Source organism: Vespa crabro, chromosome 2 (assembly GCF_910589235.1).
Source record: "Vespa crabro chromosome 2, iyVesCrab1.2, whole genome shotgun sequence".
Lineage (NCBI taxonomy): Eukaryota > Metazoa > Arthropoda > Insecta > Hymenoptera > Vespidae > Vespa > Vespa crabro.
The window spans coordinates 7,914,492-7,940,498 of NC_060956.1; the positions used below are offsets into that span (position 1 = coordinate 7,914,492).

The 26,007-nt window shown below is 35.7% G+C and overlaps 1 protein-coding gene across 1 annotated transcript in view; it reads right to left on the reverse strand.

The window, feature by feature from the left end:
• Nucleotides 1-976: 976 nt before the first annotated feature.
• The window catches only part of LOC124422352 (titin-like), a 41,962-nt gene continuing 16,931 nt past the window's right edge, over nt 977-26,007 (reverse strand). The window contains exons 2-7 of the mRNA XM_046958691.1: nt 20,794-20,900; nt 15,084-15,131; nt 14,299-14,772; nt 13,673-13,954; nt 4,907-13,541; nt 977-4,816 (exon numbers count right to left, since the gene is read on the reverse strand). Coding sequence (XP_046814647.1) covers nt 4,714-4,816; nt 4,907-13,541; nt 13,673-13,954; nt 14,299-14,772; nt 15,084-15,131; nt 20,794-20,900 — 9,649 coding nt within the window. The 3' untranslated portion in view covers nt 977-4,713. The remainder of the gene's footprint in view (nt 4,817-4,906; nt 13,542-13,672; nt 13,955-14,298; nt 14,773-15,083; nt 15,132-20,793; nt 20,901-26,007) is intronic.

Below are 26,007 nucleotides of genomic sequence, written 5' to 3' on the forward strand. Positions count from 1 at the left end.
CAAATTGTAATAGTAAACTAACTTTTTTAATACATAAGATACTGATTATTTCGTAAAAGATACGTAATAGCAATTTTTTACTAAATTGAAAATGAGTACTAGTATATAAATATAAAAAAAGAATTGTACCCACCCATTTAAAAAATTTTTATTTTGTAGCTAAATTTACTTTGTAGCTAACTCAGAGCCGTGAAAACTTTTTTGTAACTTTAATCAATTGCAAGATATTTGCTTGGTCATTTACGAATAGATACTTCATATATTTTATACTTTTAAAATGATTTTGATATTATTATAGATAATTTTTTAGCTAGTCAAATTATAGTAACTAAAAATCAAAATAATACTTTTATTATTTGCGCGTTGATTAATGATGGCAGAGAAGTTATCATAGATTTTAGATTTTCATTATAGATTTTCCATTTATATTACTTAAAAAATCACATTTGAAACAATAAGTAATGAAATCTATCTTTTGCTATTATTGCTTTGTTATTGATGTTTATTAATAAGACTATTTCCGTATCTCATAGTATTTCATAATATTTTGTAAGTTTTATGTCGATCTCTTAGACGCCATGAATTGTTTCAGAACTTGTATATATTTTCATTGCCTAATATTGAATGATTTCGAAAAAGTTTGTTGAAGTTGCGACATCTAATAGTAATGTGGCGTAGGTCATCAATAAATCAATAAACACAAATAATCAATGATCAATAAAATAGGATATAGACTGATTAAATATTGTAATGGTACATCTGATTTATTTTTATTGATATGATTATTTACTTATCTCTTCAGAATTTTAGATACTTCTTTTATTGATTCTTATTTCTTTCTACTATGATTTCCACTCTAAAATTGATTTTTAATTTTTCGTAACTTTTATCTGCGTATTTGTTGAAAGAATATTTATAAGAAAAATATTGTCGTAAATTTATATGGAAAATGGAGAAATAAAAAAAAAACAATGTGTGACATACAAAATCATTTATTTATATAAAAGGACACTTTACACTAGCACGTACTGTGAAAACTAACCTAACATATCCGTATAGTCCGGAACATTTGAAATATTCACGGTTCGATTGTTTTCTTCATTTATCACATACATATTATAATGATACGCAGCAGGACGATAGCAGATTATACTGGAAAGGAAGAGACAATTGTCATTAGCGATCACATAATTGAATATAAAAAAATTCTCGAAAAATTTGAGAAAACTATCAAGTATACTGGCGTACTGAGCATCGCGTTTATTTACTTTGTTTGAAGCAATCATTTTTAGTTTGCTTAAATTCACTTTATTCACGTGAAAGTATAATGAAGCATATTGTTCAAATCGGCAATTAACATTGAACATTACAGAAAAAATATCAAATTTTTCCGTAATGTTAAAACATTCTTTTTACAGCATGCAAATAAAAAAGAAGTTTAATAATAACTAACGTTATACAAGCAGACCAAAATTGGTCATCATTTTGTACAGAAATATTTTGTTATTTCTTTTCTCGTGTATATTGTGTATTTAAGGTCGGCTAAGTCACGATGGAGAAAAAATGTTATTTTTGACGATAATGAGTCGATAAATTTTTTAACCAGCCGACAAAGCTGTATAATTAATTATGCATACAAGTCTAAATATATGATGTTATCGTATGCCTTACGTTAGTATTATATGTAGATTATTATTATCATTAGCTTATTATATATTCGATACTCATTATACTTTCAGTATATTATCGCTATTAATGCGAAAAATATCAAGATAAATACTATGCTAGATTAATCTCTAAGAAAGTTGGCTTAGAAAAAATTTACTTCGCTTTTACAAATATCAAGTTACAATCGAAGTGGCAATATATTTGAATCGTTTTTACTCGATATGCGTGGCAATCGCTCATACATTGTCTAGTCCTAAAATAAGATAAAGTACATTTCAAATTTATATCAATTGATTAATAAATCTTTTGAAATGTGCAAACAGCTAATTCGACAATCGAGAATAGAAATTAAAAAATAAAAGATATTTTATTCATATTTGAAATTGTGTTTATGGAGAATGGATTTTGGTGTCATGTTTATCGAAAATAAAATCATATCTATTGAAAAATGTTTGGGCATTTTTATTATACTAGATACAGATAAATGAACGATTTAGATAGCTCCAAAGAGCTATGATGTTGCAACTTTCTTTCTTTCTTTTTTTTTTTCTTTTTCTTTACGGAGTCACTACTCGTACGTTTTATAATTGTTTTCCTTACTTTGTAAGCGTGTCTCGTGTAAAAGAAACTTTTTGTAAGATAAAAGCGTTTTAAACGTCTATCGATAGCTTTTTCCTGTCCTGTAATAATGACTTTAGTCAATATGGCCATTTATATCACGTATGAGCTATTATGGAAGCTCTACGAATACGCCGTCGATGTTCGTTCCATTGTTTGATTTAAACAGAGAGACCCGTTTATCTATAAAAAAGCTTTCATAAAAGTTCTTCGTTAGACGCTTTCCCATTCCTATTTTGTTTTTTTTTGTTCTTTTTTTTTTGTTTTTTTTTTCCATTATTTCTTTTCAAGAGACGAACTTAATTGATATACGAGTACAAGTACTATGAGCTATTTTCATGCCAGTAAAACGGGACACCGACACATAGTCGTTGGTTAATTATCAGTATAAATACAGACAATATGCGCAGTATTTATGCGACGATATAGCGTTTTTTTTCTATTATATTAAACGATAACCAACGTTCCGAAGTCTCAAAGCATGACGATTCTATCGTTCTCGTATACCATCGATTATTTATTGCGTATTATCGGCCAAAAGAGAATATGTAATTGACTTGATTCTTCCTCGAAGAATAGAGGAATGATATTATGACAAGATGAGATAACCGTGGTCTTATCTTAAGGAGAAAACAAAAAATGAACTTCGTTTCAACATGACACTTTGAGACTGGAGAACAATGGGAGATCATTTCGTCATAGAGAAGTATTAATTATAATTTCGTACAAAGGTGTAGAACATCGTGTTATCGTTAAGTATTAAAGGGGGTATAGTGTATATAAAGAATCATATAAATGTATATATATGTATTTATTATATATATATATGCATATATATATATATATATATATATATATATATATATACTTATGAATGTAGAATGCCAGCTCGCCGGAGAAGCAAATTCTCAATCGGTCCTCCGCGCGAGCCGTTTATTTAAGCTTTGAGTTTGCGCGTACCTTTCGTCTACCTTTCATTCATTATTTTTTCAATTTCCTTTTTTTTTAAATATATATATATATACACACACATATAAATATACGTGTATATGTGTGTATATATATATATATATATGTTGTGGCTGACCACGCACACACGCACATACTTGCACGCACACTAGGATACGTAAGAAAATGGCATCGTTCTTTCAAGTCTTTGTTTTCTTCGTTACTTTCTTTTTTTTTTTTGTTACAAAATAAGAAATACTTACTTTGTTTATTTGTTTATAAGATATAGTGACTATTTCGGAAGTGCCATTTCGAGCGTATTCAAATGTCCGTAGACGTTCGCATACGTGAATATATGTGGACCGATCGATTATTTAAGCACGACACGCGGCAGCCGAAACTCGATAAAGATCTTTTTATCAATCGCGAGTAGTTTGGACCTTCTTTAATCGCCAATGCTCTAATTTCTTATAATGGTATTACAAAAGCGACGTGCGCAATGAAACACCATTTTATTTGCGATTTTTCGATCTTACGCGGACGAATCGTACGAGGAACATTATGTCCTGTGTGATTATGTGTATAAAAGTGATCACGATTTTGTTTTTGAACGAATTCGTTAGTTACAAACGAATCGAGAGCATAACAAAATATTCATTCTACGATTCCAGTCAACGTTAAAATGTCACTGTACGAATGTTCGTTTATCCAAATTCATAATATTCTATTTCTTCTTCTCGTTTTAGCTTGTTCATCGTTAGCATCCTACCACTAATTGTTGCAGTTAGAATTCTTTGGAGAATGATGTCGATGATTTTCATTAATGTTGCTGTTGCGCAGCTGCCGTTATAAACGAAAGTAATGCCACTCTCGACGACACTGACGAAGGCACAGTCGTAAATTTCAAACGTTTTTTTTTCTTTTTTTTTTTTTTTAAATAATTTTCGTTTTACGATTTTTTTCCTTCTTTTTTTCCTTGAGCAAGTCATAGTTTCGTAAGAAATGATATAAGACGTAGAATGAGATATGAGCATGGAACCAACACGAAAGTGGTGTTTCTTAATTTTTTATCCTTTTATCTTTTTTCCTTTTTTTCTCTTATTTCGTTAAAACTTCCTCCTATTCTTCATTCGCCACGTTTTGGCACTGGAAACGCGCGTCTCATTACGTTAATTAAAATTCTCCACATGTCCCTTTTGACTTCCCTTCTGCTCTTGTCTTTCTTTCATTCCTCTTTTTGTTTTTTTTTGTTTTTTTTTTGTTTTTTTTTATATATATATAACATAATATAATATTATAATATAAACGTTTACGTTTTGGCCACTCGGTTCGTGAACGTCGAAGCACATTATTGTCTGTGTTCTGCGACGTTTAGGTAGTTTAGAATAATTTTAATTCACTTTTATACAACACTTCCTTCATGGCTCCCTCGTATTCGCTTCTTCGTCGGGATAGATCCAGGGGACCATTACGAACGGCTCATCTCCTTCTTCTGGCTGTAGCCGCGGCGATCATTTGCCTCAGCATTGGCTCCGGAGAACATACTCGTGGATCGCACTTCATATTGCCGTCACCTCCGCAACTGAAAAATAAGATATGAGAAACAAGTCAGTAGGAGTTACGAGAAATGCTTTAGAAAAACATTTATTATCAATGTCAGTTTAATACTTACGTGCAATGAAGACATGGACCAGACGCGGATGTAATAACTTCGCCTACATGATATGCTTGGCCTCGAATTTGACATCCACTTCGTTTTGCAGCACCTTTATAGGCATGCGTTAAAAAGTGTGGAGGTAACGTAGTAGTAGTCGTGGTCGTAGTTGTGGTGATATTAAGAGATGTAGCCATCGATACAGGACACTCGTATCTAGGACAACAGAAACCGCTAATAGGTTCCTCATGGCATCCTGGTATCGGTGGTGGACAACTTTGCTGAAGACAGATAATGTCGCTTCTAAAGCAAAAGCAGAAATCACATGGGTCGTCTCTTGGTATTTGTTGGGCGGACATGTAAACCTTTCCACCGTATCTACAAGTGCCAGGCCCATAAATCGCCTGATCGTCTTCGTCGTAATCTTCGTCGGGATTTAGGTAACTACCACCATGCATGGGGAAGTGAGGATTATCTTCGCCGGATACTGTTTGTTCGGGATATTCCACGCCTGTTTGGGGTGTTACACTACTCGTCACATGATGTTCTTCCAAAATCGGCTCAGAAGTTTCAATGGTATGATTGACTGGCTGTAAGTGTTCCTCATCTAATCCGACAGTTAATTGGCCTTCGGATTTATCTGTCTGTGGAATTTGCGAAGAAGATTCAGGTTGAGTAATGCCAATGTGTGATTGTACTTCTTCTTGACCTTCTTCGTGATCACTTCCCGAAATTTTTTCAGAAGTTTCAGTGATCGATAATTCAGTCGGTATAGGTCGTAACTTCGTAATGAATCCTTCGGTAGACGATTCCGTTGTCTCTTGTTCTTTTTCCGGTTTTACTGACAAAATTTCTAAATCTTGTTCTTCTGGTACAATTGGTCCTGATGTCATTTTCTCTTCAGGTTCTTCTGTTATCGAACTAAGACTCGTTGGTACAGGTTTTTCTTTTAGAAGAGTAGACTCCGTGATTTCTTCCTTGCCCTTTTCTGCTTCTTCTGATTTAGTTATTGATTCTTCACTTATGGGCTCTGTTGTAGACTGTTCTTTAATTGTCATTTCGCTAGATGCTTCTGTTTCTGCCAGTGGAAATTCTACTTCACCTTTGGTAGGTGCTTCTTTGGTAGGTGCTGGTGCTTCTGTAGATTGAACTTCTTCTTCACGAATAGTTGAAACTGTTGTTGCTTTTTCTTCGGATACTAAATGATCTGTTATTGTGGTTCCTTCTGTTGGTTCTTGTTCCTTTATTAAAATACTTTCTGTACTTTCTGGTGTTTCCGATTTTTCTTCTTCGATTGGAGTTACAGAATGTTCTTCAGTTTCACCCTCTTTTTGCTCTTCAATGAGCTCTGTCTGAACCGTTTCGGTAGAACTAATTATTACAGGTATTTTAGAAACACTTTCTTCTACAGTGGTTTGCGTTTCTTCCAATGGAGCTTGTTCCGATGTCTTTTCTATTTCACCTTCATATGTAGACGGTTTCAAGGTTTCTCCTTTACTAATTGGTGTTTCTGTTTTCTGTTCGGTTTCAGTGTGATCTTCTACTGGCATTAATGGCTCGATTGGTTTTTCTTCTGGTGTTAATGATTCAATCGGGTTTTCTTGTGACGTTGATTCAAGCAGTTGTCCTTCTGATGTAGATGATTCGATTAGTTTTTCTTTGGACGTAGTAGATTCACTGAACGTAGAAGATTCACTAGGCGTAAAAGATTCACTTGGCGTAGAAGATTCACTGGCCGCAGAAGATTCACTGGTGATATAAATATCACTTTGCTTTTCTTCCGGTGTAGAGGATTCAATTGGTTCTTCTTCCAATGTAGAAGATTCAACTGGTTTTTCTTCTAATATTGGAGACTCAGTTGGTTTTTCTTCTAATGTTGGAGATTCAGTTGGTTTTTCTTCTAATATTGAAGACTCAGTTGGTTTTCCTTCTAATGTTGGAGATTCAGTTGATTTTTCTTCTAATGTTGGAGATTCAGTTGGTTTTTCTTCTAATGTTGGAGATTCAGTTGGTTTTTCTTCTAATGTTAGAGATTCAGTTGGTTTTTCTTCTAATGTTGGAGATTCAGTTGGTTTTTCTTCTAATGTTAGAGATTCAGTTGGTTTTTCTTCTGGTATAGAGGATTCAACTGGCTTTTCTTTGAAAGTTACTAAAGTTTCAGTCACTTCACTAACTTCTGAAGTTTCAATTGGCTGTTCTTTACCTACTTGTTCTTCCTTTTTCGGTTTTTGTTCTTCAATTTGCGTAGTCTGTTCCGTGACTTCAGCTGCTACTGATTCCGATTTTTCTGTAGAAGTACTTTCAATGTTGAAAGAAATTTCTTCACCTAGATGCTGTTGCGTTTTTTCGTTTACGGCTAAGGTAGGTTGTATTTCGGTAATACTTGTAGAGGTTGTTGCCTCTTCTTTGAAAGGTTTCTGAGTAATTTCTTCAGGTTGATGCTCCTCTTCAGCATGAATTATTGGTACATTTGATGAAATAGTCTGTTCTTCTATAATGGCGTTTGGACCTACTGTTTCTCCTTCGATATTTTCAAGAGTTTTATCTTTTGTTTGTTCTTCTTCCATTGGAATACTTTCAGAAGTTTTCTCGTTAGACGGTGTTGAGGTTACAATTGTTTCCTCATATATCGGAGAAATTGATAGAGTTGTGTATTCTTGGATCGGTTCCTTAGTTGATGTTTCCTCAAATTTCATAGTCTGTTCTTCTATTGTCGTTGTTACATGCTTTTCTATGGTAGGTGTAGTAGAATCTGCCGAAGGTATACTATGTTCTGTAACTTCAACTTCAATAGGTTCAGAAATTTCCTTTTCCGTTGTTGTAACTTCTACCGGTTTCTCTTCTTTCTGTTTTTCTGCTGATTCAGATTTTTGGGGTATTTCTTCACTTTCATCATGTTCTTCGATTGAAACTAACGTTGATGTTTGAGTTTCTACTGAAATTGTTGGTTCTGTATGTTCCTCTACAGAGGATAAAGGAGTTTCATTTTCTACAATAACGGTAGGTTCTGTAGATTCTGTCTTTGTCGAGATGCTGCTTTCTGTGTCTTTTGATGTTACTGTTATCGGTGTCTCTTCTATGTGTACAACTGATTGTTTTTCGGTTACCATAGGAATGTCTGTTTGATCTGTAGGTTGTTGTGTCGATATTTCCGTAGACTTTTCAACAGATTTTGTAGTTTGTTCAATCGTTTTGTCTTTTTCTTCGTCTAAAATTTCACTCTCTTGAATTTTTGTAGATTGATTGCTTTCAATAGTAGGTGTAGTTATTTCTTCGTAACTAGATACAGATTCACTTTTAATGGTAGTAGTTGCTTTAGAAATATCGGTTTGGTCCTCTGTAATGAGTAAGTCAATTTTAGTAGAAATTTCTGTATTAGATTCTGATACATTTATATTTGTAGTTTCACTTTCAGGTTCCGCAGTCTGGTGTTCAACTGGCGTAGGTTTCGCTTCTTCAGGTGCTTGAGAACTTACTTCACTTGTTGTTACTAATTTAGTAATATCTGTAAACTCTTGTTCGGTGTAATGTTCAGTTGGCCGTTCAGATGTTACTTCAATTAGTTTGTCAGGCTGTTCTTTCTCTTTGGTCGTTTCTATTTCTATTTTTGTTTGTCCTTCAGTTTCTGCACTTTGTGTTATTTCTTCTTCAGTAGAAGTAATGCCATGTTCAGTAGATACAATTACTTCTTGAATACCTCCAAATGCTTCAGATTCTTTAGATTGTTCTTCTGTTACTTCATTAGATATTTCAGAGACAGTAGATATAGAAGCTTCGCTTATCGTTTCTGCTGTCGTAGATATAGAAGCTTCACTCATCGTTTCTGCTGTCGTAGATATAGAAGCTTCGCTCATCGTTTCTGCTGTCGTAGATATAGAAGCTTCGCTCATCGTTTGTTCAGTCGCTTCGTTTGATACCCCCTCTTCGGTACCTCCTTCAGGTATCTTTTCAGATTCTCCCATTAAAACAGTAGTTTCCGTTTCTACAGCTACAGGAACTGATGTTACTTTTTCAGTAGTTTGTTCTACGATTGATTCCTCGGTAGAAGGTAAAAATTTGACTATCTCTTTTTCTTGTTCGGTAATTTCTACAGTCTTTTGTGTAGTAATCGATAATGTAGATTCTGTAGATTGCTCATTCAAAGGTATGCTAAAAGTCTCTTTTGATGAAACTTCTTGTAAATTTTTATGTTCTTGAGTAATTGTGGATTCTTCACTAACAGATTCTATTGGATTAATGGTTATTCGTTCTTCTACTGCTTCTTCTTCTTTTCCTATTTCACTTCCATGTTCTGATACAGTTTCTAAAGTGTGTGGATAAGATGATACATGCTCTTGACCTTCTCCTTCACCTATATGATCGCTAAATGCTGATGGCATTTCTGTAACTTTGGGAATAGACGTTATATGTTCTGGCTTTTCACTTTCTTCATATTTCGGAGTGTGGTGTTCAATCATATGATTATCTGCTTCTAATTCAATTGTAGGAGTGGAGTCACATGTGTATATTGGGCAACATGAAGATCCACTTGTATGTACTGGCATACAATTAGATAAATGAGTTGGAGGTGGTGGACAAAGCATAAGTTCACATTGAATGATACTGCTAATGCATTGACAACTCAATTGACAAGGATTCGCTGGAGGTATAGCCGAGTTATTATTATAAGATTGTCCATCAACAAGACAATTACCTTCACCTGGTATATCTGAAGATGTAGGTTTGGATTCTGCTGATTCAGTTATTTCATTTGTTGGTACTATTTCTGTAATATCTGCAAGCTGTTGTTCAGTTGAGTATTCAATCGGTCTTTCGGATGGTATTCCAGTTATTATCAATGATGGAGATGTTAGTTCTACTCCCGATATTTCTCCTTTATAAGTTGATTGTTCCTCGTGTGTCTCGATAGATTTCGTGGTTGTTTTCTCTTCGTCAATTTCTAGTGTTGTTTTGTGAAGTTTTTCTTCCGCCTCGGGTATTTCTGTCGTTTCTTTTATAATTGGTACTTCCGACGAAGTTTCTTCCGTCGATATTCCAACAGAACTCGTTAATTCGTGATTCTTCTCTTCGTCTGATTTTTCTTCAGAAACACCTTCAGTGTGCTCCTCAATGTCTTGTTCTTTTGTTGTCATTGATGATTCAACAGGAATTGCTGCCTCAGTTGATTCTTTAGATGATTCTTCTGGTTGCGATGTACTTCCATTGATCTCATCAATTATTTTAGTAGTACTTACAACTCCTTCTTGTTCTTCAGGGATTAGTTTTTCAGAGATTGATTCCATGGAGGTAGATTCTTCTCGCTGTATTGGAGTTTCAGTAGATGATTCTTTTATCACTGAAGTTTCAGTTTCTGGTTGCTTTTTTTCTTCAATATGAGGTTCTATTGGGACTTTCGATTCAATTACAGGAGGTATCGTTCCGTTAAAAAGTTCAGTAGTCGATTCGCTCACTATAGGTTGTCCAGAAAATGTTTCACTTACTGCAGCTTGTTCGGTAGATTGTTCTCTAATATTATCCTCGAAAACATCGTTTTCACCTTCCGAGATAATAGTAGATGTTTCGGGTTGTTCAGGAATAGAAATTTTAGTTGTTTTTTCTTCAGTAATTATTTCTGGCACCTTTTTTTCTAAACTGTCTATGGGTTCTTTTCCTTCTCCGACAGTAGATTCAGTAGATTTTTCTTCTTCAAAGGATGGTTTCTGAATTTTCTGTTCTTCATCTTCGCTTATCTTTTCGGTAGACTGCTCTGTACCTTTAACTTCTATAGTTGAAGTTTCTGTTGTATATTTGCCAGTAATAGAAGATTCAGTCTCTTTTTCTTCCTCCAATTCTTCTTTAACAGTAAACTTCTCGGTCGTTTGTGTTTCGGTTGTTGGTGTTTTTTCTGTAAGTTCTTCTTTTGTGGGTATAATTTCAGATTTCTTCTCTTCTTCAGATTCTTCAATCGATTTTTCTTTAGAAATTAGTGTTGGTGTATGCTCTTTTTCTATTAATGAGGGCGTTTCTGTTGATTTTTCTTCTACGACAGGCTCTTCTTCGATTACAGAAGGTACCGATGTATATGCTTCCGCTATTTCAATGCTTTCTGTTGATTTATTGTTTGGAATAACCGATTGCTCTGACACTTCCTCCGAAATGATATTTTCGGTAATTTCAGATGTTTCAAGAATATGTTCTTTCGTCGAGATTTCTTCCGTTTGTTTTGTTGTACTTTCCTCACTCACAATTTCTGAAACAATAGTTGCTTCTTCACTTACAGCTGTTGATTCAGTTACTTTCACGATCTCTAGTTCTTCTGGAGCTTTTGTTTCTGATACATCAACTTCGTTTACAGTATGCGTTACGCTTGGTTTACTAACTTCTGACGTTTCCATAAATTCTTTCTGTTCAGTTTCACTTGGTGGACTTACTTTTGGTGTTTCCATAGATTCTTTCTGTTCAGTTTCTTTAATAGTAACTTCTTCTTCTTCTTCTGTACTAGTTTCTGTTGGTTGTATCTCGGATTGTGGAATTTCTGGTTGTTTTTCAGTAGGTGAAGTTTCACTAATTGTATCTACACCTTCTTCAACTGATTTTTCACTGGTAGGTATACTTGTTGATTCTTGTTCAGAAATAGAACTTTCAGTCGAGATTTCTTCAGAAGATGGTTTTTGTAATTTCTCTTCGGTTTCACCTTCTTTCTCGTTAAATTGTTCTTTTCCTGGCATTATTTCTTCATTGCCATTAGACGTTTCAGAACTCACTTCTTCCGACGAAGTTTCTCCAAATTCTCCTAAAGTAAGACCTTTTGTTGGTAATTCTTCAACAGTAGTTATTTTTTCTGTCAAATGAATTTCAGGACCTATTGTTCCTGTGACATAATCTTCAGGTATAAGTGATTTTTCAGTATGTTCAAGTTCTTCTTGTACAGTTTGTGCTTCTGTAGAAACGTGAAATTCAGGAGTATGACTAGCTTTTGTGTCCAAAGCAGTAGGAGTAATTTCGGTAGTAGATGTTTCTTTTTGATCTGGTATCGTTTCTTCAATAGGTTTCTCCACTTTTGTTTCAGTTTCTATTTCATTTTCTTCATGTTTAGTAATTGTACTAGAAGCTGTCTCAGACGTAAGAGCTTTCTCTGGAGTTTCAGTTACAAGACTTTCAGGAGCGTGCATTTCTGGTTTTTTAATATCAACATTACTTTCGATTATATGTATTTCCGGAATTGATTCTTTATCTTCTGTTTTGTATCCTGGTATATTTTCAAAAATTTGTTCGTCTACTTCTGTTTCATGCGGTTCTTTGACGAATGGGTGTTGATTAATATCTACTTCAGGCGAGCCAAAGTCATCTCTTTTAGGAGCAAGAGGTGGGAGCTTTTCTTTTAACTCTAATTCAGGCTCTGGACTTTTAGGTTTCTGCTCTGCAGGTGGATATTGTTGTTCAGTTTCTTGAACTCCTAGTAAACTGGTAGTAATTTCGATGGGCTCAACTTTTCCCGATTCACTAATCTCAACAGGTTTTTCGGACTCGGTTATTTCTGCTATTGGAGATTTTTCTGGGTTTAACGTAGTAGCTTTTTCTGTGATTTCCTGCGGAATCTCACTTTCTTTTGTTTCAAGACTTGATTGTTCTTCGTTTTCAAATAATTTTGTTGTATTTTCATATTGACTAATTGTTTCTGTAGTTTTTTCTGATACTCCTTCAGTAGATACTATTACTTCAGTTGACTTTCCAGATTCTTCACCTGGTTCCTGGGGATTTGTTGTTTCTTCCGATGGTACTAATTCATATGTACTCTCAGTATGATCTTGTTCTCTAATCAAAGGTTCAGTTAATTCTTCTGTTTTCATTGCACCTTCAATTGTTATTGCTTGTGTTTGATGTTCTTCTAAAGTGATATTTTCTTCGGTACTTTCGGGCTGTTCAATTTTTTGATCTTTTTTTGCAGTTTCTGTTTCAGTTTCTAGTCCTTCTAAAGACGAAGAAACTGTTGGGACATTCTCGGTTATCGAAATTTCATTTGCTTCTTGTACACCTTCGGATGGTTTAGTGGACGAATCTTCAGATTTTTCTAGTGTGATTGGGATTTCAGTTTCTTCTTCAGAAACATGTGTTTTAGTTTCTTTTATGGTAATAGGCTCTTCGGTATTTTCTGCAACGAGAGGTATTTCTGATTTTTCCGTATAGATAGGTGTTATCTTTTCTGTTGGAACGGGTGTCTCAGTTTGCTCGATTGAAATAGGTTTCTCAGTTTCCTTTATCAAGATAGGGACTTCTGTATTTTGGATCGTTTGAGTTTCCTCAGTTGGCTTAATTTCCGTATTAGGTATATTTACAGGAGTCAGTTCTATATCGTGTTCTTCGGGAAGATTTACTTCTCCTGAACCATACATTGTTTCAGATTCAGTTACCTCTTTTTCTTCTGTTGTCTCTGCAGACTTTTCAGTAGATTCCACAGCTTTAATAGATTCTTCAGTTTGTTCTGCTTTAATTTTGTGGTCGTGCGGAATCGCGTTGTCAGCACCAGGGAATGCTTCGCTTGTAATCTCAAATTCTTGTTCTTCTGGTCCTTCAACTTTTTCCGGAATGGTTACTATTGGTTGTACTTGATTAATTTCAGAGGTTTGCTCTATTCCTTCTGGTATAGTTATACTTTCACTATGACCATTGTCCTCTGTAAAAAAATTGATAGATAAAATGGCATTGTATTAATACAATCATATCGTATTATTAATATTGCTATTTATATCAGATTTTTTTGAAGTCATTCGTAAATGTGTTTGATATAATAAATATTGTTGTTACCGCAGTGATACGTGGTCGGACAACATTCTCCTTCAGGCGGTGGTAGAGCAGTGCAGTTTTCTCCATGCGTCTTCATAGGTGTACCACAGTCTTGAACGGCGCAAGCGATATCGCCACGGAAGCAGTAGCAGTGTTGGCAAGGTTGTGTTGAATAAATCAATTCACCGTCCTCGTAAAATTTACCTTCATAATAACATTGTGGCGTTGCACCGGGAGCAATCGTAGTGGTCATGATGAGGCCAGATATAGGTCCAACCGTAGTTTCAAGTTCTTCGTCATATTCTGTTAATGTTAATAGCGTTAAATTATTGTCTATATTTTTGTTATAGAAATGGAAAATTAACTCGAGATTAAACAGATATAAATTATATTCGTCGGACGGTTAATAGATGTTTTTTATATATGACCAAATTATTTCGATAACATTTATCCTAGATAGAAACGCATAAAGAGAAGGTATATAAACAAAATGACGTACAAACGACTGACACGGGCACTGGCTTGTATATCATGCTTGTCTAAAATGTCACGTTAGGTAGAACATGTGTTTACAAATAACGAAAGTCAATAGAAGCAATACAAGGAAGACTACTCACATGAACGTACGATATGCAAATGAAACTTACCACAGTTGTACTTGACCGGACAACATACACCCGGTTGGTAGGCAGGTTTGCATCCTGCCACACGTAGCGTGCACTCCTGTATCACGCAAGTGGTTCTATTCTTGATACAGTAGCAAAGCTCGCAAGGATTCTGAGGATCGAGTGGTAATTGGGCACCGTCGGGATAAAACCGATCATCTATTTTACATCCATAATTATCACGGAAGCCAATTTCCGTCGAGTCAGATGTTGCTGGAGCATTGGTAGTAGATGTAAGCAATTGAACTGGTACTTCCGGACAAGTGATCACGGGACAACATTGATCGGGTCTTTTCTCGACCGTACAGTCTTGTCCAATAGCCTTCGAGAAAGGACAAACTCTCAAGTAGCACATCAACATTCGATTATGACACGTACAGTTCAGACATGGCTCGTTCGTTATAATTCTGTCACTTTCCTGGTAATGTTGAAAGTTGTAGTAACAGCCTGTTGCACCTGCGAATTTCATTGACCCTTACAGTTATCGTACCTCGACTATGCGCTATCAAACTTTCTGAGAAAACAATAGGTAAGCGTTGATTAGCATTTGAATTGTTAGGCTCACGAGTCGCATCGAACGTTGTTGTTATTCTTTCGAGCGAGCATCGACCTAAGAACCTACTCGACTTGATCAGAATTATCGAACGAATCGGTGTGTGTGGCCGATATGCACGGTGCGCTACAATTAATACGCCCGTGTTTACGACTTAGTGCGCGTTGGGTGATTAGAAAGAATAAAAGTCAAGCGAATGTGTGTATCTACGTACCTCCATCGTACTCTGCGACTTGTGTGGTATCTTGGTCGTATACTGGAGCTGTAACAAAAACAATGTGGATGTTATTGTCACTATCATGTACGTACATATTCGATTTTATTAACATTGTTACCTCGGTTTGTACCGAAGATACTTGATTGTGCGAATAGTATAAAGTAAAGATTAATATCTTGATAGATTCGAAGAAAATTTGTGTATAGATTGCTTTATATTAAAGCATGAAATGTATCGCATTATCAACGTAAAAATTGGCTTAATCGTTTTCTCGGAACGATATCATCTAACTAGATAAGCGGGGATTAAGGTGTAAATCGAGATCTTATTCGCTTCCGAGTGGAGAGATTTTCATTGAAAATAATGTGATTAAAGTGAGGAATAAATTATTTCGGAAACTCGAGTTTTCGTGTCGTCGTTTCAGTCGTTCTTTCGAATCCTATAGGGAGACGAATGCAGCTTCGGTGCTCGCAGTTTATCATAATAATTACCAGGCGGCGGGAGGCGTTTGTCTGGAGGGTGAACAAGGCTTTAACAACGGAGTGAGTCAAAGCGTCATATGGCGCGAGCGTACGTGGGCGAATTCTCGTTAACACCCTCGCCCTGGTCGTACGAATTGTATGCCGAGTGTACGCGGAATACAAAATTCTCTTTCTTCTCCTTCCTCTTTATCCTTTTATCCTTTTCGTACTCTCTACCTACGTTCTGTACTTTTTTCCTCGCGCGTCGCTTTTATAATTTTCTTGGTATTAAAGTTCCGCGAGCGGAACTCGTCTTCGATTGTCCCTGGAACACGACAAAGCACCCTCCTTAACGTCAATTGGCGAGCTAGTCTTCTGATTCTTATAAGAGTAATTACCTATCTATGGACCCACCATTTTTTTAGTTTACGATACTCGTGAAATTAATTCTCCTATCGAAGCTCCTACCTAAGGCAAAAAGTCTATCTTCATTTTTAATAATAAATTCTACGATCGACGACATAGGCGTAATATCATTATTTTTGTATGAGGTACATTTGTCAAAACATTGTTTCGAAATTGAAGGAAAATGACTTTTTTACACGATGTCACAGATATTTTTCATTCTAAAAAAGTAGACGTTACTCTTTTGAAATGCATGAAGCGTTTCTGCGGAGGCTACGTGCACCGCGAGTCGAAGGATTAGTATCTCTTGTATCGCTCTTTCATTGAACAATACGTTCCTGGTAAAGGAATGTGAAAACAGTTTTAAGCTATTTCTGATTGAAACATTTTGACTCTTCTGTAGTTTATTTATTAAGTCTCTGATTTTTAATTGACAGGTATTGTCTTAACGTGGGATTTTTAACGTACGTAAAGATAATCAAATAGATTTTCATAGAGAAAGATGGAAAATTTTGCTCAAAATAAATTTCAGAAAATATCACGACTTGGGAATATTAAAATTAACATTCCATTTTGATCGCCGTTTTGCTCGTTGCGGAATTCAAAGCTGGCAGTTTCCAGCGAATTGAATTGTACTGAGAATCACTAGCGGGTCTGTGAATGGGGCCCCTATTGCGAGTCCCACGAAGTGCCTCCGCGTGCCTCCACGCATACGCGACAGACGTACGGGCCCCGGCACGTATGAGTTCCTCGTATGTTGTATATATGTATCTACTTACTTGTATGTTGCTTCACCTAAATTACTATTATACGAATAAGCATCGTCCGAGCCGATAAAACATCGCGTAGCATTTAAGTTTGATATGACCGAGTATCATATTCCTTGAGTTCCGTTGTCGCATGAAAAAAGCATCCAACTTATAAATGTAAATTAGCGATCTTTTTGCGCGAAAAATGATGCGTCACAAGTTACCTCATAAATCCATTGAACTCTTATTATTATACATTCCTCGTATATTTTGTATGGTAATAAATTTTCATTTTCTCTCTCTCTCTTTCTCTTTCTCTTTTTTCTTTCCAATAAATTGTGGACTATGATGGACGATAAAAAGTCGAATAATTTTGAATGAGATTTAAGTAGCAAATATAAATACAAAAGTGAGGCTGTATTATCTTATGAGCATCTTCGTTATGGAGAAGACGCGAAAAATTGTAGTTTTGACGTTAATGTTTTCGAAGAATATCAACGAGGTACTTAGCTAAATTTTTTATTTATCGAATTAATAGAGCGAAAGGAGAGAGTATGATTATTTGCAATAAAAATGACGGAAAAAACTGATCCCGTTTCTTTTCAGAAACATGTTCGATAAAAAGTCGTTTATCAGGTATTAATATATAAATTATATATAATATAATATTAATGTATAATCCAAACGGATTATATAACGGTTTGTTTAACGTCGAAACTTGATTCTACGAGATCTGAATAAGATCGCCAATTTTAACTTTAATAAAGCGAATCGAAAAGATTTACGAGGTAGTATTTAAGAGGATAACAAATTTTCATCATGAAAAGGAAATTTCACGGGTGATTAATGGGCTCTCTGCTTACTTACTTCGATGCTAATCGAGTACGGAAGATTCTATACATTACGGGGTATTGCAAGAAGATATTATGTAAGTTAATGTATCGCCACGTTTTCTTTCCCTCTCCAATTCTTCAAATTCTTTCCTTCTCCATTTCCGTTATTATTTATCCTTGTCGCACATCTTGCGTATCTCACTTCTTTCTTTTTCTCTCTTTTTGACTTTATCTCTCTCCCTTTTACGTTGAAAGACACGTACGGGTGCACAATACTGTTATTATATATTACGAGTGTGGGTACAAGATACGGATTGAAAGAAAGAGAGAAAGAAAAAGAGAAAGAAAGAGGGAGAGAGACGAAGGAACTCATTGCGCGCATTATGAAATCATTCTCGGCGGCCTTGCCTCGCGAAGGTTCATTACCATCAACCACACACGCTTGGATAAACACCTGGCTGTAATTCTTGGCGTATCGTGTATACGAAATTCTGCACTCAACATCGTTTTCAAGGTTGCGGTTTCTCTCAGTATACTTCAGATCGAGGAGAAAAGATAGAAGATCAATATTTTATGTTAATAATGAATCGATCGACATATGATTAACCAAATTTAAAAGATTATCTTTGATTATTCTCAGAGAAATACTAGTTTATATCGAAAATATACAATCAAGTAAGGTCGATTAACCGGTTCTGAGTATAATACTAAATTGTTTCCGACTCAGAATAATCATAGATTACCTTAGCGAGACTAACGGATCGAGTTCATTGGCATTTTTTATTTTATAAATGAAAACGGAATATTGCTAATAGTATGTAAATATATTTATATTCTCTGCGATGGAAAGCACGTAATATATCTATATCGTAAGAATGTGGCTTTATTCAATATCTTCGGTCAAGTTCATACGCTTATATTTGCAGTTAAATCGACTAAAAGAACAGAGCGCGTTTCGATGAAATCCTGCTTGAATTATTTTTTGATAACACTATTGATACGATTATTTAATCAGCATTACGCTGATGTTGTATCCACGTGTTTTATTATACTTTGTTTCGTTGGATGACCGCGGCTGACCTCACCATCTTAGTATGATAAATAGCGAAAAGGACAGGAGAAAAGAATAGGAGAAGATGAATACATAGAAAACGAAGGAACTTGCTTTAGAATCGACTTACAATAGGTCCTTTCTATGCTTTCTTGCTTTTTCGAAAATTCTTATGATCCACTAGAGGAAGTTTCCTCTATATTTATTAAATATTACTCAAAAAGTAATGAGACCGATGTAATAATTTTATTCTAAATTTGTATATATTTTATTTTGATCCTTTTAAAATTAAAAAACATGACGAAATAATAATGATAAAGATCATTTTTGTGTAAGTAATTTCTTTTTTTTTTTACGATCTTCTTTTATAATAATTAATTCTAAAGTTCGTATTTGCAAGTTATATATATATATATATATATATATATATATATATATGTATATAATAGATATGTATTTTAGAGATACTTACGATATTGTTACGTTATCTTTTAACAAAACCAAGTTTATTATTTTTCTTAAAATATTATGTAATTCAAGGATCGAAATGACATTGGAGTCGAGCAAGATCTCGGACTTTAACATATATGTTTTGATAATGACAAGCTCCAGCTCCATTGGAATATGGGATACATAAATATATGGGATAGCTCGAGCATCAGGTGCGTCGGGACATGGACTGTATGTGGGCAACGTGGTGAGGTACGCGCGGTCAGTGACATTTCCACCAGAGGCTTGAAAGGCGGCTCTTCGAAGGCTACAGGTTTAACCAGAATTCTCGTTGCATCGCACGGATGCAGACGCGAGTGTAGAAACCGCTATATAGCTGTCTACTGTATATCTTCCTATTTGTCTTTTTTTTTTTTTATTATCTTCGGACACGAAGCCTCTGTCGCGAGAATATTCCTAAATAGATTTTTCTTTCTTATCACGTGGAGTCAGGGATTGTGCGAGCATTTTTCGTTTCGTTTCGCTCGAGAAAATCCAACTTATGCGTACCAACGTAAATCATAGATAGGTAAGTAGGTACATAGGAGAGAAGTTTCGATGCGTATTCAAGCAGAAAGCGCGACGGATAGCCAACAGACAAGATCACCTAGTAATCTCACTTTGAAAGATAAAAAGAATCGGTTTCGCTGTAAATATCTCTTCTCACTTCCTTTCGTTTACTCGTTTCTTCATCTTTGCACAGCCGATTGAAGAGGAGAAGCGAGAAGCAAGAACAACGCATTCTCGATCAGTACTCATTGTCGATTCAATGTTTTTGCAAGTCACAGTGTTCTCTTCCTTCGTATAATTCTGTGTTCTTCCTAGAACGATTACGAAATAGGATAGCAAACTCTTTTTTTGCTCTTTTCACGATAATGTAGAGAAGTGTTTCTAATTTAAGCTTTAAGTGTTCGTGAAAAGGTACAAGTTTCGATATTGGATATCTCAAGAGAAAATCATTATTGTTCAGGCATGTTGATAGATCGATAAACGTTCGAGTCGCCAAGCGAAGTAAATGGAAGAAGAAATTCATAGAAATTCAACTATGATAAAGAGAGTAATCATATCTTGGAGAAGAACTGAGAACCATTAGATAGTTCGTTGGGTATATGAGAAAGCATCTTGACCAGCGACTTGGTCAAAGTCAGAGGTGAGCGCTATGAGGTAAGCTGTCTATGGTCGAAGAGAAGCGAGCGCTGAGAGGTTCGACGGCCTGTTAGCTTCGGATCTTGGCCTTGTATAAGCTGCGCGCGTGTATACGTATCTGCGCATGCATGAATGCGTACACCAACGTTGACTCGTGCCAAACGTGTAGAAATTGCTTGTATTAATTGATGTTCATTTAGACATTGGAAAAGTTTCCACGTTTCATGCGATTTTTATATAAGTCTATAATCGTAAAAATTACTTGAATCTCAAGGGGAAAGAGAAAATTTACTGCTCTCTTGTTTCGATTAAGAAATGCCGAAGTAAACGGTGATAAACTGAAAGAGAGAGAGAGAGAGAGAGAGAGAGAGAAAGAGAGAGAGAAAGAGAAAATTTAAGAGAAAGTAATTGATAGAGAGAGAGAGAGAGAGAGAGAGAGAGAGAGAGAGAGAGAGAGAGAGAGAGAAAATTTAAGAGAAAGTAATTGATAGAGACAAGCAGAGAATGATTGAAAGAGGAGCTATTTTTACTTATTAAATGAGATCGATTTCTTTTTCTAAAACGAAAACTTACCAGAATGCGTGGATTGTGGGACCAAGAAGATCACCAAGCAAAGAATTATTCCAGGTTTATAGGAGCTGGTGCTCAACGCCGGCATGTCGACACTTATCTTCCGTCCTCTGTAACAAACGAGGAAAAACGTTCATTAGATTTTGTGTGTTATCCAAATAAAAAAATAAATTTGCTTTAGTCGCGTTGTAAGTTCGATGAAAAAGTATATGTAATTTTGTAGAATTCGGAAGAAGACTGCGATGATTAAAAAAGTAGATAAAATGTAGAACATTTAGAAGTTAGAGTGATCACACGAAACTTGTACATTTGTTAAAACTATCAAGTTTTAGCCGGCATTCATCGAAGCTTAAGTAGTTCTATAAAAGTTCTCTATAAAAGAAGTTCTACAAAAGTCTATAAAAGACAATCAATTTCGGACGTTTTAATAGTAATAAAGCAATCTCGGAAATATTCATTTGTAAGACGGATAAGAGACTCGTTCAGTCACGTTTCGTTCTACTGGAACTGTCAAGCTGGTCTTCTTTGACAGCTGAACGTGCAATAGTAGACGCTTGGGAGCGAGCCAATCGCATACTTTCGCACTTTGACTGAGTAGTTCTCGCGAGCGAGCTATGAGTTGTATGCGAATGAATCTTGGAAATGCTTCAAGGTACGTAGTACGCGTGTCGACGAAGGTGTGAAAATCCGTAACGAGTGCTGTCGACGTTTAAAGCGTCCATAAACGATGCGATGCAATTAAATGCGTTTGCATTCGTTCGTGTAGATATGTTCGTGCGTGCTACTCGACTACTGTGATTTCAGGAGGTGTAACTGCGTGGGAATAACTGCTTCTCTATGTGTACGCTTTTGACCGTTTTAAAATACTTCTTTCGTATTGGTGTAGGTATCCGACAAAAATGAATGTATTTCAATGGTAGTGCTAGAATTTTTATGTTTACGATCGAAGTTCTTCGAAGTAGAAGAAAAACAACGAAATTCTTGCACTAATACGTAGATACGTACATAAGGACGCTGAATCATTGTAAAATCGTTTGAGTTCACTGAACGATTAGACGACGATAATCATGAAGAAGAGAACGGTTAGTAAGAAATGGCGAGGGAACTTTTCGAACGAATTCGACGCGTTCCAACCACGACAACGTACTTAATACAAAGTAATACCGAGATAAAAAAGCGTGGGTTGTTACTCGTCTGTGCAACGATTTCTTTTCTCAGTTTGTAACTTCTTCCTTTTTCTCAGCCGACACTTCATTGTAACATAAGAAAACGCGACACAGGACGTCTAAGTATTCTAAATGATTTCTATGTACTTGTGCAAGCTCGTTAACGATGCCATATTGACGCTTTTCTTACTCGCGTGCCGCAATAAAATTACGTTTATCTTTTATTTTTTCTCCAAAAACTGATAAATATGCACAAGTATATTAACATAATAAAAATTATTCTTTCAGATAATTCTAAATCGTTGCGTTTCTTATAACGCGCGCGCCTTACCGTTTTTTTTATACAACTCAAACAGCTCTGTGTGATAAATTCCGTAGACCGTGCTGAAAGCTAATCGCGGCCTTATGTCATTGCGTATTCACTGTAGAGCCCATTGAACAGCGGAATTCGGTGAATGGGTACTTCAGCACACATTGAGGATGCGCGTTCGCACGATTACTTCGTATTCGAACAATCCAAGAAAGGATCACGTTTAGTTTTTTTTTAGTTTCTTAACTAGTATTGATGATGGATTAACTTTTATTAATATTCTTCTTTGATATGATTCTTACGTATAATTTTAGTCATTTCATATCATATCGTATATTGTACATATATAATCTTGTTGAAAAATTAAGAGCAAGAATTTCAAGAATTTTAATTTACGATAAATAAATTTTTTATTTTATTTTTTCAATCTTTAAAATGTTTATAATTTTTGATTATTGCATTATCAATGTAATGATTAATCAATGTATCGAAAACAATATTTCTCGCTTTTCTTAGATAATCTATTAACTCTTAAGATTTCTTATATCTAAGAACATGCGTACGACATTGTTTAACGGAAATGAGAAGAAGAAAAAAAAATGAGAGAGATATAGAGATTATACGAGAAGTCAAACAGGATTCGTCGTTTCTCGAATCTGTAAAATGCGGCAGATCATTTTCGTAGCATGCTACACGTATTGTCGTATCAATGGTAATCAAGAAAAAACGCAGGAGAATCGCATGAATGGAATAGATGCGACTATATGTCGCGCCCACACTCTATTTTTTTCCTCTCTTTCTCTTCTTTCTTCTTGTTCTTTTTCGATTCATTCTGATTCGTTGCATTACTTTCGATCTTGCTCGCAGGACCAGGTCGTAGTCTGTAATCGCTGAACCAAGACTAATTTCACTTGCGCTCTCGATACGCAAGCCACCGTGTCCGTATAAGAGCTGGGAGCACAGAATTGCTTTACAAGGCAGAAAGGTAATTCTTTTCTCTTTGCTATCTAGAGAATAATAGACTTTATCTTTCTATATTCTGTAAGCTTTTACTAGGTTCATTCGATGAATACATGTCTGTTTCTGTCGGACGAGCAATGTTCACCATACTGATCGAAACCGTTAGATGTCTACTATTTTCTTTCTTTCTCTCTCTTTTCACTATCATCGTACCGATAATTTGTCAATCGATAACAGCTGGTACGTGCCTGGTTCAAAGGTTAAAGACAATAATTTTGTTTCTCTTCCTTTCCTTCCTCCGTGACAGCTGGCACAGTGATAATTACAGTGACATAAAAATTTCTTTCCGAAAGGCCGATGCTAAAAGACGAGTTGTCTATGGAGCACCCACGGCTTCGACAGAACCAGGCTGCTGCCTGCTCTCAAGTATATTCCGTTAGAGCCCGGAGGCTGCATTCGTTCGCCATTATCGTGGAATGCGGAATATGATTACCCTTCACCTGGGAACTTAAGAGACTTGACGTCGCATCTTTCGGTTAAAGAAGACCGTGAGGGCAGTTTTGTCACGATATTGCGGATAAAACACGAAATTCAATATATGTACTTAGAAAGCTTAAAATAGCGAAAATCATTCGAGATTGATTCTAATAATAAGATATGAAATGGATTAATGAATATAACTGTTGAATACGCTAGACATTTCATCGATTATACATAATTATATCATATCTCGTATAAATATATCAGAGTAATCAGGGTAATCAAATTTAGTACATATATAGAAAGATGGAACAAATTATGTACTATAAATTATTTTATATATGCAAATTGAAGAGACACGTTTGAGAGTAATTAACGTCCGATGTATCGCATATACGGAGATCATATGCAACTCCTTTTAGATCCGTTTTATCGGTAAGATCGTACAGTTATTAAGAGGTATACTATAGCCAGAAAATTTCCGATTACCTATAGCAATCGTGAGGAACTTTTTGTTTCTTTCTCTTTCTTTCTCTTTCTTTCCCCGTTTTTTTTTAATCGTATAAGAATCGTCGGAAGGAGTATCCTAAACGTTGGAGAAACGATTGATGGTCGTTGAAGAGAGTCCGTATGTCAGAGCTCGAGATGGAATCCCGAAAGGGATCTCTAGTGGCATCGTGACGCAATAGAAAACGGTTATTTCCGACAAGATGCGACTTCGAAGAGGTTTCCGAGCGTTGTCGAGAAAGAATAACGGGCCTGTTCGTCTTTCGTAACAGGTGACTCCAATAGCAGTGCTCTGCTACTCGCTGCTTCATCTTCTCCTCTCGTGCGGGCTATGTGCGTTTCGACGACTAAAACTCGATAATTGACAGCACTCCGTGCGGGGAGATCTCGAGTGCTTCATCTTTCTAGGGATAACAAAGGATACTTCTTCCAAGTGCGTCGCTGACACTTTCGATGCGACCCTTGAAACGTGCTTTGTTTTTTCTTTTCTTTTCTTTCACTCACTCTCTCTTCCTCTCTCTCTCTCTCTCTCTCTCTCTCTCTTTTTCTCTCTTTGTCTCTTTTTGTTTGTTTTCTTTCAATTATATCTTAGTCTGCATTTTAAATTCGTATTTCATGTATCACGTAACTTTTATTTGATCCTACTTTATTAATATTTTCTCTTTTAATTTTAATTTAGATAATGATTTGAATTGCATTACTACATTTTTAAATTAGTTAACTTTATATTTTTCTATTTCTATTTCCTATTCCGTTATTTTAGATGCCAATCTAAATGAAAATATTGAAAAATGAAATAATAAACATTCCACAGGATTGTTATCATAAAATCAAGAAGCGTCTGTACGGTGGAGAAATTGTAGGAGTATCGTGATCTCGTTATTGTCGAGTATTATAAAATGGGCTACTACTTGTATCTGATCGTCCGATGAATCTGAACAAGACGAGGTGAATCGAGTTGAAATGCAAGCTGAGAAAGGTCGAGCCGAAGTTAGCGCGAGTTTCAGATTATGCCAGGATGTAACAGGGTCAGAGATCACGAGATCAATGCGGAGGCGGAGTTGTGGAGGCGGTTAAATGAAGTTATGCAAATTATGAAGAGTAAACGGATAAAGTTCCGTGAGGCTGCTATGACTAACCAAAGAGATCAACCACCGATATTTCTCCCAAGCGCCTGAACCTGGGAACTCTTCCACGGTTAATTATGACAATTAGCGGGTGCTGCTGTTTCTATTTCTGCTTCCTTACTCTCTCTCTCTCTCTCTCTCTCTCTCTCTCTCTCTCTCTCACTCTCTCTCTTTTTTTTTCTCTCTAACGTATGCACGCACATAGATGTGAGGACACACAAAGTATGCACATATTCTTCTCTTCTCAAATGCATGAAGTGTTTAGCCCTCGGTAGAGGGAAGCTCTTGTTCTGTCACCTTTAAAGACTTTGACTTCCGCGTGCCGGATTATGAACACATTTCCAGACTGGTCCCATTGCTAGTTGTGGGATAGGTTGATAGAAAGACAAGTTCGTTACGAAATTGTCAAGTAGTGATAGCGATTCGAAAAAAATCTCTTGTTTCTTGTAATTACGCCTGTGTAGGTTTACTTTTATTAGTGCATATTTTTTATGGCATTACTTTCAAAGAATATCCAATCGACATTCTTAAAAGTAAGTAATCAATTTGTTGTTATCGAGTTGTTTACCTAAAATTTTCACGTCACTCGAGCAGATTTTACAAATTTACGAGGGATTCTTAATGAATCTGAGGAAGATAGAATAGGAGGAAAAGGAGCAAGTAGTAA